This window comes from Heteronotia binoei, chromosome 3 (genome assembly GCF_032191835.1).
Source record: "Heteronotia binoei isolate CCM8104 ecotype False Entrance Well chromosome 3, APGP_CSIRO_Hbin_v1, whole genome shotgun sequence".
NCBI lineage: Eukaryota > Metazoa > Chordata > Lepidosauria > Squamata > Gekkonidae > Heteronotia > Heteronotia binoei.
In genome coordinates, this window is record NC_083225.1 from 19,429,665 (window position 1) to 19,446,579 (window position 16,915).

General features: G+C 46.9%; 1 protein-coding gene across 1 annotated transcript in view; it reads left to right on the forward strand.

The window, feature by feature from the left end:
* The window catches only part of CNMD (chondromodulin), a 28,329-nt gene extending 16,141 nt beyond the window's left edge, over positions 1 to 12,188 (forward strand). The window contains exons 5-7 of the mRNA XM_060235066.1: positions 837 to 990; positions 6,497 to 6,699; positions 11,936 to 12,188. Coding sequence (XP_060091049.1) covers positions 837 to 990; positions 6,497 to 6,699; positions 11,936 to 12,151 — 573 coding nt within the window. The 3' untranslated portion in view covers positions 12,152 to 12,188. The remainder of the gene's footprint in view (positions 1 to 836; positions 991 to 6,496; positions 6,700 to 11,935) is intronic.
* Positions 12,189 to 16,915: the final 4,727 nt, after the last annotated feature.

Here is a 16,915-nt window from a genome sequence, read left to right on the forward strand (position 1 = left end):
GGAAGATAAAGGAGATTGTGAGCCGCTCTGAGACTCTTTGGAGTGGAGGGCGGGATATAAATCCAATATCTTCATCTTCTTCTTCTAAATGTGATGGCCAGAACTCCCTTTGGAGTTCAATTATGCTTGTCACAGCCTTGATCTTGGCTCCACCCCTAATGCCTCCTGGCTCCACCCCTAAAGTCTCATGGCTCCACCCCCAAAGTCCCTAGATATTTCTTGAATTGTACTTGGCAACCCTATTGCCATTAGATCTCCAGTGACTGGGCAGAAGGCACTGCTGGCCTCACTCACTGCATAAAAACCCTGGGCGGGGTGGGGGGGGGCACCAGGAAAGTCATGATACCCTCAGGCAGCACCTTGGGGAACCCTGCCTCGTCCTTTCTGAAATCTCAGGTGGCTTCAAAGCATTCCTGCTGCGACACAGCCCAGTTTTACAAGTGCATCTTATCGCACAAGTGTCTCGTACGCAACGTGCATCCCTAAATGGTTAAGAGTTACAGTCCCTTGGCAAGGTAACACACACAGAGACACACACACACACAGAGCCTTCCCCCCCCCCCAGCATCCTTTTTCTTAATGGAGTCAGTAACAATCCTTCCCTTAAGCTTAATGGAACTGAGTTCCAGCTAATCCCGGGTGGAACTGAAATTGGAAAGAGTGGCAATCACATGAAATGGAAAACAGCTCTGTTGTGAAGAACAGGTAGAAACCTCTTTCCCTGCCGAACCTGTGGCTATTTTTAGCACCTCATTTCCCACACAACTTTTTGTCACTTGCTGTAGATGACAGACAGTCTGATTTGAAGTCCTGCACTTGTTTTTTTCTGCTTACAGGAAGATGAGATCCTGCCAGCTAAATTCGATGAGAACTCGCTTGTCTGGGTGGCTGCAGACAAGCCCATAAAGAGCAGCCATTTCCTGAGTCCCAGAATTTTGAAGCTCTGTGGAGATCTTCAGATATTTTGGCTTCGACCCTCCTATCCTAAAGGTAGATTTTTTTCCCCATAGAGTGGCTCCATTTGTGCCTTCCTTGTTGTATCAACAGCAAATGTTGGGAGCTGCTGGGCTGTCTTTGTTCAAGACATTTTCATCCCATCTGTCCTCCAAAGAGTTCAGAGGGGCAAACATTTGACCAGCACAACAACAACCCTCTGAAGTGGGTGAGGTTAAGAGAGAGGGACCAGCCCCAGGTCAGTGGGGATTTGAACCCAGGTCTCCCTAGTCTGACGCTTTAACCACTGCACCAAGCTGTCTTAGCTTGTGCTTGCAATGCAGCTGCCCTTTTACCCTTATTTATTTATTTAGATTTTAAGCCCCCCACCTTCCCTGCAAACAGGGCTCAGGGCAGCTTACAACAATAATAGATAAATAAAGTTTAAAACAATAACATAGAAATGATGTACAAACAATATCATTACAGCAAATAAAAAAATACATTCCAAGATAGGGTTACCAAGTCCAATTCAAGAAATATCTGGGGACTTTGGGGGTGGAGCCAGGAGACATTAGGGGTGAAGCCAAGATCAAGGCTGTGACAAGCATAATTGAACTCCAAAGGGAGTTCTGGCCATCATATTTAAAGGGACGGCACACCTTTTCAATTCCTTCCTTCCATAGGAAATAATGAAGGATAGGGGCACCTTCTTTTGGGGCTCATAGAATTGGACCCCCTGGTCCAATCTTTTTGAAACTTGGAGGGTATTTTGGGGAGAGGGACTAGATGCTATACTGAAAATTTGGTGCCTCTACCCCCAAAAACAGCCCCCCCCAGAGCACCAGATACCCACGGATCAATTCTCCATGATTTTCTATGGGAATAAATCTCCATAGGGAATAACAGAGTGCCCAGCAGACATTTCCCTCCCCTCCCCCCGCTTTCTGACGACCCTGAAGCGGGGGGAGGGCCTCCAAACCGGGGGATCCCCTGCCCCCACCTGGGGATTGGCAACCCTATTCCAAGATGGCAGCAAATTTCAACATCCATAGCCTCCGGGGGGGGGGGGGAGTTAAGGTTGCCAATCCCCAGGTGGGGGCACGGATATCTGGGGCTCTGGGGGGGCTGTCTTTTGAGGTAGAGGCTCCGAATTCACAGAGTAGCATCTGGTGCCTCTCTCTAAAATACCCTCCAAGTTTCAAAAAGATTGGACCAGGGGGTCCAATTCTATGTGCCCCAAAAGAAGGTGCCCCTGTCCTTCATTATTTCCTATGGAAGGAAGGCATTTAAAAAGGTGTGCGGTCCTTTTAAATGTGACGGCCAGAACTCCTTTTGGAGTTCAATCATGCTTGTCACACCCTTGCTCCTGGCTCCACCCCCAAAGTCTTCTGGCTCCACCCCCAAAGTCCCCAGATATTTCTTGAATTGGACTTGGCAACCCTAGTGGGAGTGGAGGACGGGGCAGATATGCGAGAGCAGGACTCTATGTTGTCCTATCCCTGTCCTCAACCAAAGGCCTTGCATGCCCTGTAGAAAGGCAGCAAATCCTGCAGAGCACTGATGTTTTCTGGCAGAGAGTTCCACAGGCAGGCTCTGATTGAGGACAGCTGGATCTCTGTGGGGCCAGGGACCACCAAGAGGTTCTTTCTTCCTGAGCATAACCCTCTTCTGGGGCAAGAAAGGATAATAACCTGTGGGACTGAGAGCAATGTTCCCTCTAGGCTAAGTTAGTGTGAGCTAGCTCACAGGGGTTTTTTAGCCTCCAGCTCACACATTGTTGTCTTTGCTCGGGGAAATTAATTGATTAATTAATTTTAAACTTATATCCTGCCCTCTCCGCAAGCGGACTCAAGGCGGCTAACAACAGTCAATGGCCCCAGAACAAACTAATTTATGCCGTCGCTCACAACCTTAATGCCAGTAGCTCACAAAGTAGAATTTTTGCTCACAAGACAACACAGCTTAGAGGGAGTCTTGCTTGAGAGTCTTCCTATCCTTTCTGTCACATGCATGCACCCGGTGACAGCATATCTCTGGAGACAACAAGGCCGGTTGGCACACTTTGGGGTCTACCCCTTTGAGCACGTAAGCTCCAATTACCAGCACCTTCCTATTCCTATATTGGGGAGCAGAAGCCCCACGCTTCTTATCTACAGGGTCCTGAGAAACTTCCTTCAAGCTTCATGGAGGCTGGGGAAGTAGCCCTTGTTCCAGTGGTTCAGAATCAGTATCTGTGGGGAGATCCTGGAACTGGTTGCTTAGCAGCTTAGGCTCAGAATGTCTCCTGATTTTCCTGCTCCTGTGGGTTACATTTTTCCACACACCCCTCCTCCTATGTTGGGTTCTCTTGTATTTGCTGAGATACCTTTTCCTCATCCCCCTGTTGTCCTTTCAAGAGCACTTCATGGGTTCTGCCAAGGAAATCCTCACCTTTTATACACTGTAGTGTGGATGAGCGTGCCTCAGTTCTCCATATCTTCTTTTCCAGCAGGGCTACCGACCCTTGCTGCAAGTGTAATTGCTGCTACCCTTAGATAAAAATGCAAACATCCCACAGACTTTACATGTCACTGCCTCAGCTCCCCCACCAGCCATGCTGCTGCAATCCATTTCAAATTAGTTCTCTTTATCTTGACTTCCCTGTAAATTCCACTGCCAAACTGCCTCTTGAGACTACTTCTGAGGAACTACTTACAGGACCTCTAGGCTAGACCCCTAGGCTAAGAGCCACAGGTGAAGAGCCCTTTAGCTCTTACCCTTCAACTTGCCCCAAAAGCTCGTATCTCTGTGTTTTTTTAAATTTATTTTTTATTTTAGTAGATTTATAGTCCGCTCTTCCCCATAACGGGCTCAGGGCGGATCACAAGCGCAATAAAACAGCAAAAACCCAACAATAAAGCCATAAAACAATAAACAGTCAAAATACGCAGCATGCATAGTACAGCGCATTTTATAAATTAAGATATAGATATCATAAGTGTCATAGCTGTAGGCCCGATATCTAATAGTCCGAATAGTTGGTCAGTACAGGGAGGTCTGTTAGATGATATGAGCAGTAAGGCGAGTTGCTTGCCTCAACTAAAAGTCTGGTGGAATAGCTCCGTTTTGCAGGCCCTGTGGAATGGTAGTAAATCCAGTAGGGGCCGAATTTCCACAGGGAGCTGATTCCACCAGGTCAGGGCCAGGGCCAAAAAGACCTTGGGCCTAGCCGAGGCAAGCTGGACATCCTTTGGGCCAGGGATGATCAAAAGATATTGATTTGCTGATCATAGTGATCTCCTGGGCTTATATGGGGAGAGGCGGTCCCACAGGTATGCCATGCAAGGCTTTAAATGTCAATACGATCCAGTACTCAATTGGTAGCCAGTGCAAATTGTACAAGCCGACTGCCTGCCCATACGGGCAGTTCAGGCAGCAATTGCGCTGCTGCATTCTGCACCAGCTGAAGTTTCCGGATCCCAAGGGCAAGCCTGTGTAGAGTGAGTTACAGTAGTCCAGCCTGGAAGTGACCATTGCATGGATCACTGTAGCTAAGTCCCCGGGGTCCTAATTGACTAGGACCATCAGGTCCAAAGATGGTTTCTTCAAAAGCGGGCACACCACTGCCTCTTTAAGCCTAGCTGGAAATGCCCCTGATGACAGGGATAAGTTGACATTCTCAACTAAGGGACCCTGGATACCATCTCCAGCTGCTTTAATAAGCCAAGATGGACATAGATCCAGAGGACAAGTGGTAGGCTTCACCGCAGCTAAGATCCTGTCCACATCCTCCAGATAGGGTGCCAGCTGTTTAACCTGCCGAAGATGGTAAAAGGTAAATCGTGCAACTGCTGTGATCTGGGCCTCCGTAGAAAGGGCGGCATCCAGCATCACACCCAAACTCCCCACCTTCTGGGTTGGCACGAGAAGTGCCCCATCCAGGGTGGGGAGTCTGATGCCTGGTCGTGGCCCCCCTCGACCCAGGTGCAGGACCGTCTTAGTTGGATTGAGCTTCAACTGGCTTGTAACCAACCAGCCACAGCTTCCAGTACCCTGGTCAGATGGTCTGGGGCAGAGTCTGGATGTCCATCCATCAACAGATAAAGCTAGGTGTCATCTGCATACTGGTGAAAACCCAGCCCAAAACCTCTGGCAATCTGGGCAAGGGGATGCATATAGATGTTAAACATCATTGGCGAGAGAATAGCTCCCTGTGTTACACCACATTCTAGTGGGTAACACGGAGAGGTCTGCTCACCTTTGTCCCCGACCACGGAGGAGGGAGAAAAACCACTGTAGGGCTATCCCCTAAACTCCAGTGTCGGCAAGGCGGTGGGTCATTAGATCATAACTGACCATGTCAAACGCTGATGAGACACCTAGAAGCAACAGCAGCACTGACCCGCCTTGATCCAGATGCCTTCTGAGGTCATGTGTGAGGGCAACCAAAGCAGTCTTCCCCCCATGACTAGGATGAAAGCCAGACTGGAAGGGGTCAAGGGAAGATGTATCCTTCAGGAACTCTTGGAACTGCTCTACCACCGCTTTCTCAATCACCTTTCCCAGAAACGGTAAATTTGAGACTGGGAGGTAATTGACTAGGACCATCAGGTCCAAAGATGGTTTCTTCAAAAGCGGGCAGACCACTGCCTCTTTAAGCCTAGCTGGAAATGCCCCTGATGACAGGGATAAGTTGACATTCTCAACTAAGGGACCCTGGAAACCATCTCCAACTGCTTTAATACGCCAAGATGGACATGGATCCAGAGGACAAGTGGTAGGCTTTACCTCAGCCAAGATCCTGTCCACATCCTCCAGAGAAAGACAGCTGAGGTGGTCCAACATGGGACCAGGAGACGGACAATGGGCTTCAAGTTCCCGTACTGTGTCAACTGTGGCTGGAAGAGTTTGTTCCCTACCTTTTTGATTGCTTATAGGCACCATGGTGAAGAGGAGCCTGACAATTTAAAGGCTCAGGTCCCCACCTCTGACTCGACAGTCAGAACAACAGTAGAGGATGGGGTCAGCAACCACCTCCAGGCAAACAGGCTTTCCTCTTTCAGCAATAACCACACAAAAGACACACAGAAACAATCAGAAATCCCTCTCCAGCAGGCTGTAAGCACTCGCACAGTTCTCTCAAACAGCAGCCCTCACACAGTTCTCTCCCACAGCAAAGCCTAGGTAATGCTCCCCAGGAGCTTTGGGAAAGCAAAATTAACACTCACCTCACCAGCAGTTCTGACCCAGCTACAAGCACTTTCCTCCAATCCAGCCGAGTCACTTCTCCTTTAAGACCAAGATGGGCCACAAAGCATGACAGATCTGTTGCCTGCCTTTTCTTTCTGTGGTTGTTGCTGAGTCATAGGGACATAGCCTAGAGTTTCTGTGCTGGGGACAGAAGGTGTGATACACTGACACGATGACAACCTCCTCTGGGCATTGCAGGGAAGAGAAAGGAATTCACTTCAAATGCCTGACTTAGCCTGCCAGTTCTACAAAGTTCAAGTTAGATCCCATATACGAGAAGTTGGTAGGATCCATGTCCTCAAGCCTTATACTCAGATGGTTTCTTGTACAGTTAGACAGAGAAGAAAGAGAGGAGTCACCAGAAGAAGACGCCAATCAAATTTTGATCTAGACCAATTTGAAGCCGCTGCCAATGAAGCCAACAGCAGGCCCCAAGGCCGGCAGAGGGCTCGGGAACCGGCACATCCGTCTAATGATACCAGACCTTCTGGGAGAGATGTCAGGCCAACCTTCAACCCAGAAAACCCTTACCACGTGAGTACCGATTAGCAGTGGACTCTCTCTTTGCAGCCGTTGGTTACTGGTAGGGTTGCCAAGTCCAATTCAAGAAATATCTGGGGACTTTGGGGTGGAGCCAGGAGACATTGTGGGGGGAGCCAGGAACGAGGGTGTGACAAGCATCATTGAACTCCAAGAGAGTTCTGCCCATCACATTTAAAGGGGCAGCACACCTTTTTAAATGCCTTCCTTCCGTAGGAAATAATGAAGGATAGGGGCACCTTCTTTCGGGGCTCATAGAATTGGACCCCCTGGTCCAATCGTTTTGAAACATGGGGGGTACTTTGGGGAGAGGCACTAGATACTATACTGAAAATTTGGTGCCTCTACCTCAAAAAACAGCTCCCCCAGAGCTCCCGAAACCCCCAGATCAATTCCCCATTATACCCTATGAGAATCGATCTCCACATAGGGAATAATGAAGTGCTCAGCAGACGTTTCCCTCCCTCTCCCCCCTGCCCCGTTTCTGGCGACTCTGAAGCGAGGGATTGGCCTCTCTGCTCACGAGTTGCTGCCAACTTCTTCAAAGTAACATAGACACACCATCCCAAGAGGAAGCCTTTCAATCGGAGACTGAAGCCTCTGGAGGTGGAAAGTCACATGGTCCTCTGGGGGCAGGGCTTCCCCCCATCGGCCAGCTGACTGGGGGGCGGGAAGGAGCCTGGGAAAGTGGAAGAACCCTCACTGGGACCTGGGGATTGGCAAGCCTAGTTACTGGTCATCTGTTCACTCCATATGTGGGATGTTCCTCCCCCACCCCTCCCCATTCCTTGTAGCTTCAAGCAGCTAAAAGAGCTGTTCCTTTACCTGCTGGGACAAGGGAAACGTTGGCTCCCAGAGGTGAGCAGTGGGGCCTCTGGAGAGCAGTGCCCATAGCCAGTCCTTTAGAGACCTGTCCAAAGGCAGATGTTTCCACTGAGAAGAAGATATTGGATTTATATCCTGCCCTCCACTCCCAAGAGACTCAGAGCAGCTCACAATCTCCTTTACTGTCCTCTCCCACAGCGGACACCCTGTGAGGTGGGGGGGGGGGGCGGAGAGGGCTCTCACAGCAGCTTCCCTTTCAAGGACAACCTCTGCCAGAGCTATGGCTGACCCAAGGCCATGCTAGCAGGTGCAAGTGGAGGAGTGGGGAATCAAACCCGGTTCTCCTAGATAAGAGTCCACGCACTTAACCACTACACCAAACTGAGCACCATCTGAAAGTCTTTCCAGTGAAAATTACACCATGCACCTTACATGTTCTTCTGGAGGTATACCAGGAGAGGTGGTCCTGAAGGTATGTGAGTCCCAGGCCATTAAAGGCTTTACAGGTGAACACCAGATCCTTGAACCTGATCCAGTACTCCACTGGAAGCCAGTGCAGCTCATGAAGCACAAATTGAATATGTGCTACACGGGGGATCCCAGTAAGGACCTGCTTGGCTACGTTCTGGATCACTTGGAGTTTCCAGGTCAGCCTTAAGGGCAGCCCTACATAGAGTGAGTCACAGTAGTCCAGCCTGGAGGTGACTTTTGCATGGATTACTGTAGCTAGTCAGGGCAAGGGGCCAGTTGCCTGACTTTGTGCAGCTGGAGAAACGCCAGTCTGGCAACATTTGTGATCTGGGCCTCCACTGACAAGGAGGTATCCAGAATCACAGCCAGTCAATGCAAGTGATAGGAGCACACCATCAAAAGCCTCCTCTGTAGACTAAACATCCCCAGCTCTTTCAACCTTTCCTCTTAGGACTTGATCTCCAGACCCCTCACCATCTTTGTTGCCCTCCTCTGGACCCGTTCCAGCTTGTCTATATCCTTCTTAAAATGTGGTGCCCAAAACTGAACACAATACTCCAAGTGAGGTCTTACCAGAGCAGAGTAAAGCGATACCATCACTTCTGTTGATACAGCCCAAAATTGCATTTGCCTTTTTAGCCACTGTTGACTCATGTTCAGCGTCTGGTCCACTAAGACCCCTAGATCCTTTTCACACATACTACTGCTAAGGCAAGTCTCCCCCATCAGATAAGTATGTATTGGATTTTTCCTACCTAAATGCAGGACTTTACATTTATCCCTGTTAAAATTCATTTTATTGGCTTTAGCCCAGTTTTCCAGCCTGTCAAGGTCATCCTGTATCCTGTTTCTGTCTTCTACTGTATTTGCAACTCCTCCCAATAAGAAAACTTATCCTTCATTAGAGCACCACTCTGGTCTTCCACCTACTTGCAATTTGTGTCATCCTTTCATTGGTAGGTGGGGGGAGAAGTGTGAATGCCCCATTTGGTTGACTGTGCACAGAGTGGTAAAGCTGCAGTACTGCCGTCCAAGCTCTGCTCACGACCTGAGTTCGATGCCAGCAGAAGCTGGGGTCAGGTAGCCGGCTCCAGGTTGACTCAGCCTTTCATCCTTCTGAGGTTGGTAAATGAGTACCCAGCTTGCTGTGGGGGGGTGGGGAGTGTAGATGACCAGGGAAGGCAATGGCAATACCACCCCGGAAAAAGTGCCGTGAAAACATCGTGATGCAACGTCACCCCAGAGTCAGAAAATGATTGGTGTTTGCACAGGGGACTACCTTTACCTTTCTTTACCTTTTTACTGACTTCTTCTGTGTAATCGCCCTTGAGTGTATCTCCCACCCTAGAGAAACTTTTCCTGTCCCTCCCCCTCCCAGGGGTCCTCTTCTCTCTCTGAAAATACACTTCCCCAGAACGTTTTTCTCTTCAACCCTAGAAGCATTTTTCTGTATGAAGCAGGGTTTCTTTCCCACTTCGAGAGGTCCACCCCAAAATGCACACATATACTATAAACTCTCCAAGGAACTGGAGCCACTGCTCTCAACCCTTGCTCGGTCCACCACAAAAATCACAAACGCTCCACAGATTTACCAGCCACCTGTCAATGACCAGAATTCCTAAACCAGCCTTTTTCTCCCACTGCTTCTGTGTGATTCATCCACACCAAACCAGGGTGTTTTTACACGGACAGTTTGTGACTCTCTATCACTGCATTGGAAACTCACCTTTTACATTACCTAACGTTCTCACAACTGTTTTGCATCATTGCTGCCCGAAGCATCTACATTTGTTTCGGTGAGATGAGTTCTGGCGCTGCTGCTGCAACGTTTTTCTCAAAACTAGTTTTGATCTGGTCATTTCTCTACAGGCGTTTCAAACTTGCATTGTAGAAGTGTTCATGCTTTTTAAAAGACTCCTCCAAAAGCCACAAGATGCAGTAATTTGCATGAGAACTGACAGCACTTGAAATGTTTACATATTTTTGCTTGCCTCATCTTGTAATTTAAATTTGCATTGTTTTTTGCAGTGTTGACACGATTTCCAAGCAATCGTATACATTTAACTAAGCACTGGTATTCCATCTGCCCTCTGATCAGAGACCCCCCCCAAAAAAACAATTGAAACGCTTTCAGCAGGAAATATAAAGGCTACGCAAAATGAGCAGAGCAAATCCACCAATGTAAAAGGAAAATAATTAAAGCCGAACGGTGGCAGGCAATTTGAAGACTAAAACTCTGGATCAAACCGAATGTAAAAACACCCCCAGGCTCCTCCAAATCTCAAGTCTGCTCCCACTGACCATCTCCACTTAGAGCCCTGACCTTCCACAAAGACACGCATGCCCCCCCCCCCCCCCCCCGTGGTGCTGAGGTTCAAGCCTGGGGACTAACAGCGAGGAGATCCAAGTTCCTGCACCCTACTCTGCCATGGATGTCACTGGATGACTTTGGGCTGGTCAGTCTCTCTGTCTAAGGTACCCTGCACAGTTGTTGTGAGAACAAGAACGTAGATGGGGAGAACGATACTTGTATATTGCTTCGGGTCCCCATTTCTAGATGCCTAGAAAATAAAAAAGATGCGACAAACTCTCCTTAAACCTTTAAGGCGGCTCAAGACTCCTGTTTTCTCTTATCCTCCAACGACACCCCTGCTGTTGTATGCCACCCCCCCCCCCAAAAAAAACCACCTTCCCTCTCTTCAGCAACAGCAATATTTCTCCTCCCCCCACCCTCAGCTTTCCAAGTGGAGTTCCCACCATGTCGCCCACTGCACACACAATCCTCCCCTTCCATGCCCCTCCCTCCAGTCCCTTTTGCCCCTCCCCCTGAATACACTCTACCATTTCCATCAGCAGCTCCCCAGCCCCACCTTCACACCCAATGACTTTCTCCCTCCCTCCTGCTTCCTTCCCTCCTCCCAAAAGGCCACTTCTCTGGCACCGCAATGGAGAAAGAGGGAACGAGGCAAGGGGCAAGGAGGCAGCTGCTGCTGAAGCAAGGGGAAGGTGTGCACAGCCTGGCCCAACTGGAAGAGGAAGGGAGGGGGTTAGGCTTGCCAATCCCCAGGTCCCAGCGGGGGTTCTTCCGCTTTCCCAGGCTCCTTCCTGCCCCCAGTCAGCTGGCCGGCAGGGGAAGCCCCGCCCCCAGAGGACCATGTGCCTTTCCACCTCCGGAGGCTTCAGTCTCCGATTGAAAGGCTTCCTCTTGGGATGGGGTGTCTGTGTTACTTGGAAGAAGTTGGCAGCAACTCGTGAGTAGAGAGGCCAATCCCTCGCTTCAGAGTCACCAGAAAGGGGGGGGGGGAGGGAAATGTCTGCTGAGCGCTTCATTATTCCCTATGTGGAGATCGATTCTCATAGGGCATAATGGGGAATTGATCTGGAGGCTTTGGAGGCTCTGGGGGAGCTGTTTTTTGAGGTAGAGACACCAAATTTTCAGTATAGTATCTAGTGCCTCTCCCCAAAGAACCCCCCAAGTTTCAAAACGATTGGACCGGGGGGGGGGTTCCAATTCCATGAGCCCCAAAAGAAGGTGCCCCTATCCATTATTGCCTATGGAAGGAAGGCATTTTAAAAGGTGTGCTGTCCCTTTAAATGTGATGGCCAGAGCTCCCTTGGAGTTCAATTCTGCTTGTCACAGCCTTGCTCCTGGCTCCGCCCCCAAAGTCTCCTGGCTCCACCCCCAAAGCCCCCAGATATTTCTTGAATTGGACTTGGCAACCCTAGAGGGGTGGACTTTCCAGTCAGCAGGCCTGACATAGGCCTTTTTGCAGTCTTGCTACCGCCTCTTCCTTGCTTGCAGGTCAAGCGACAGACTTATATGGCCCGGTTCTGGCCTCTTTTTCTGGCCCCAGTTCTGGTTTTTTACAGAAACAGAGAAAGAGCGCTAATGTCGGGTTATCTAAAATGGCATGTGTTGTATTTTAAATTTCAGCAGCTAGAAGGTGAAGGGATGACCTTTGACCCACGGCTGGACCATGAAGGAATCTGCTGTATCGATTGCAGGCGGAGCTACACCCACTGCCAGCGGATCTGTGAGCCTCTCCTGGGCTATTACCCCTGGCCTTACAACTACCAAGGGTGCCGCTCTGCATGTCGCCTTATCATGCCTTGCAGCTGGTGGGTTGCCCGCATCTTGGGAGTCGTCTGAAGGAGCTCCGGGACAACGGGAGGCCATGCCTGAGACCGCAGCCCAAGCATCTGTGTGTATCAAAAACTGAATGTCAGTTCTTGTAAATAAATTAAAACCCTCATGGTATTTCAGTAGTTTTGTGAAAGCAAGAGTGCAGCTTTGAAACTGAGCTTTTAGAAAACCGTCCCCTCTTCAACCCTGCTGGAAATGGGAAAAAAAGAATGTCTTAAGTCTCAAAAGAGAATTACCCTTTTTTTTTTTTGTTTATGAATTAAGTCTCACAACATAAAAGCTTGCTTAGAAATTGAAATCCAGCCTCTTTAGGAAACCTGTTTTGAAACAGTTGTGGGGAAATGTCCAATTAGAGGCACACTGCTTTTTGGCAGAGCCTTTCAATCATATAGTGATTGACAAATAAAACGCTAAGCAAAGCTGCTCTCTGTTGTTATTCACAAAGAACCCCCTAAGTTATTATGAAGCTGTTAGGAACCAATTACGGCTCAGTTTTGCCACTGAGTTGCCGCAGGAGGGGAGAAGGTGGACCAAAGGACAAGCATAGGGCCAGAAGCCAACCCTGGGGCTGCTGAGTGACAAAGCTCAAGAGCTTTCCAGGAGGATCATCACAGCAATGTAACCTCTGCCCCTGGTTCTGGGGCGCTACGAGCAAATGTCAGTCCTAAAAGACTCTTAAGTAGACAGTAGTAACATAACAGTCGAATGGCCCCAGAGTACGTTATAATTGACGATGATAATCTGATATCCGTGTTCTCCCTTTAAGCTTTGGGATGGATTACTGTTATGGTTCGAACAGACAGCAGTCAATTATGGGAAGAGGGCAGTGAAGCATTCAAAACACACTCAGAAGTTGCAAGCCGATAACGAAAAAGAATCCCACTTTCGGAATAAATTTTGTTAAGCGCTAAACTTCAAACACCGACGAAAAATTTGCAAACTTGGTCTCAGGAGCAGATGCCTTTCTCGATAAATTAGCGTTGTGTTCAAGCAGGTAGTGGGGAAAGAGACACAACTGGGACACATCAGCAACAGGTGGCTAGTGTAATTTATTCCTGTTATTTTTTTTTTATAAAAAGAATAGCAGGGGTTGTGACGCTTCTTCAGATTCACAGCATGGGGAAAAATTCAGTAACGAGGCTACCGCGTCAGAGGCCAAATTGTTTAGATTCCTGTATCGTCCTTTGCCAACTTCAAGGCTTACCAATCAACCATTTTTTTTCAAAAAACAACACGACAGAAATAAGGCATAGTCTTGAAAGTCAGCCCCTACATGAAATTCTAACCATTTTTCTGGAAGGCATTCCCTCAAACTTTGGTTGAACTAGTAGACGAAATGGTTTTTTTCCCTTGCAAAAATGCAGTATATAAAGATCAATTTTTAAAACGGGTATTTTATCGTTGTGGGAGGTCATCTCTGCCTGCTTTCATTAGCTGCACCCCCAAGTTCAACCAGGAAAGGGCTCAGTGGTAGAGCCTCTGGTGGGCATGCTGAAAGCTAATGTGAGACCGTAGAAAGGACTTCAGTTCTTTCAAAGTTCTTTCTACGGTCTCACATTATCATATCCACCTGAACAGAGAAGCTATTGAGATTTACAAACACCAACACAACTTTAACAGAAAGGAAGAAGGCATTTCCATCCACCAATCTTGGTTTCCAGCTCTGCAAAACGCCCTGCAGACTATAAATTGCAGAAGGTCACAGAACAACCAGTACATTCCACAGAACAATCAGCACAGTCAACAACCATCTTCCTTATCTTCCAACCCCTTCTAACCCCCCCAGCAATTAACACAGAACAATGGTCACATTCAACAACCAGTTTCCTTATCACTTCCCTTCCAGGAAGCCCCACCAAACAATGGGCACATCCACAAACCAATTGCCCTCTCAACACACCCCCTCCAGCCTAGAAATAGCAGCTCTCCAGCAGCCCTGGCCTCACTCAATGCACAACAGCCAAGAAGGTCAGAGCGCCTGCTCCGGCTGCAACGCCACTGAGGATGTTCTCTGCAGCTGAGAACGAAACGTCTGGAAGAAAAACTTTCTCCAGTAGAACCCGGCACTTGAGCCCGAAAGATTCTACAAACCCTAATGATGTTGCCAGCCGTGAAAAACTGAAATCTTTGATAATACTGACCTTGATAGACCAAGGGTCTGGATTCAGTACAAGGCAGCTTCACGTATTCATGTATAAGGTATTATGTATAGATTTGTATAGATGAATACATTTATCCTGGAGAGGAGATAACTGATCTCCATCTTCAAGGACTGGAAGGGCTGTCATACAGAGGATGGTGCAGGATTGTTTTTTGTTGCCCCAGAAGGTTGGACCAGAACCAGTGGGTTGACATTAAATCAAAAGAGTTTCCAGCTAAAAAATTAGGAAGAATTTCCTGACCGTTAGAGCGGTTCCTCGGTGGAACAGGCTTCCTCGGGAGGTGGTGGGCTCTCCTTCCTTGGAGGCTTTTAAGCAGAGGCTAGATGGCCCTCTGACAGCAATGCTGATTTTGTGAATTAGGCAGATCATGAGAAGGGGGGCGGGAAGGGTTGCATCAGTGCTTAGTTCTTGTGGCCTTTTCTTACACACCCAGGGAAATGCTGATTGACACTTCAGGGTCTGTCAGCATTTTTTTCTCCAGGCCAGTTTGGCCAGAGGTTTTTGCCATCAATAAAATTTGCTCATAGGTCACTTCATCAAGATGTTGTGTAATATTTTTAAAGAAAACGTCTTTAGCACCATTTGGTGCATAAAGTCCCAACAATGACTTTTTTGGCATTCAAAGTAATTTCTACCGCTATATACCTTCCATCTTTATCTTTAAATACCAATTTCAGATCTAATTCTTTTTTTTAGTATAAAAGACTACTCTCTTCTGTTCAGCCAATGTAAAAAATTTTAGTCCCAATTGTTTATTCCACAGAAATGTATAATCCTTTTGTCTAACATGCACTTCTTGTAAACATACTATATTACAATTTTGTTTTGTTTTTTATCCAATGAAACGTTGCCTTTCTTTTTTGTGGTGAATTTAGTCCATTTACATTCCAAGATATCAATTTGTAATCCATTATGGTGCAAATTCTTTATTTTCTTCATAAAATCTACGCAGTTCCTGTGTATTTGTGATTGTAATCTTTTTCCCTTGAAGTTCAAAGCTCAGACCTTCAGGTATTAGCCATCTGTACCTCATTCCATTGTCATGTAATTTTTCTGTCAATTTTTTATATGCCTTTCTATCAGTTAGCACTTGTCTTGGCAGTTCTTTCATAAGTCTTACTCTACTGTCTCCCACTATCAATGACTTTTCAAAGTTTTTATTCATGATCTTTCCCACCATTTCTTTTGTCATAAATCTTATGACCACATCTCTTGGCAGATTGTTCTTTTTTGCATAGAGTGAATTTACTCTATACATATAGTCATACATATTTCTATTCCCTTCAGGATCTTCCTCCAAAAATTCTGCAATTATTTTTATTATGTATTCTTTCAGGTCTGATTCTTCATCTTCAGGTACACCTCTCAGACGGATCTGAGTTTCCATCAGTTTGCAGTCATGAATTGTCACTTTTTCTTGTAATTTTAACAAGGTGGAGTCATGTATTTTCACTCTCTCTTCCACTTCTTGTACTTTCTTTATTACCACAGTGTCATTCTGAGATTCTCTATTTCTTTTTTTAATTCTTTTTTTGAGTCCTCAATATCCTTTCTTATTTCTTTTTTAGAGGCAGTTATCATTTCTTTCACCCCCTTCATTATCCCAGCTTCCATTGCATCTAATTGGGCTTGCATTTTCTCTATTGAAGCAGACCTAGCGCGAGTTTGTTTCAGGTCTGACATGTAAAAAAAGATCAAAAATTTTGATCTCACCAAATTAAACTTGAACCATCAGGTTTGATAAAGTGAAGCTTGCCCTTTCCAATGCACCCAATTTTGCTGTCCTCTGAGCCTCCCAGGCTCAGATATTAATGTTTAAAGCTTTGATTTCTCCCAAAATGGCGGTCGCAACTTTTGCTTTACTTTAAAGAAATTTTCTTTTTTCCCTTTTACCAGTTCAAGTCTTCTTATCTACTATCCAACAGTAGTAATTTTTTTAATTGCCAAATCTGTTAACTCCACCAATTTTTAATGTCCCAGTCACTTTAAAAACAATGTTAAAACTTAGTCCTCCCAAAAACAATGGCCACCGATGTTTCTCTCTGGTATTATAATCCTAGAGTAGGCCTCTCCTTTCAGGCTTTCAGTATTTCTTCTCCTTTCAGGCTTTCAGTATTTCCAACTCCCACCTTTTACTTTTGCTTTGTTTAACTTTAATTAGTCCCGGAATGAAGAGATAGCAATCAGTACCTTTTTTTCCGTAGTTTATCCAAATTAACACCAGTCCTTTGTAGATTAGATGTTTAAAATCGTAAAAGAAGGTTTGGATCCTGTCGAGCTCATGACAAATTGATGACTCTGGAAACTTCTGCAGTCGATGAATATGCAACTTCTCTCTGGAGATCCCTCAAAGCCTCAAAGGAACCCTCCCCCCCCCGGGACTCCCTTTCAGCCAAGGTAAGTCTCTTCAAAGTATCTGCATATCTTGGACAATTCTCTAGCTAAGAAAGGTTGAAACGCTTAGGGCTCTTTAGCTTGGAGAAACGTCGATTGCGGGGTGACATGATAGAGGTTTACAAGATAATGCATGGGATGGAGAAAGTAGAGAAAGAAGTACTTTTCTCCCTTTCTCACAATACAAGAACTCGTGGACATTCGATGAAATTGC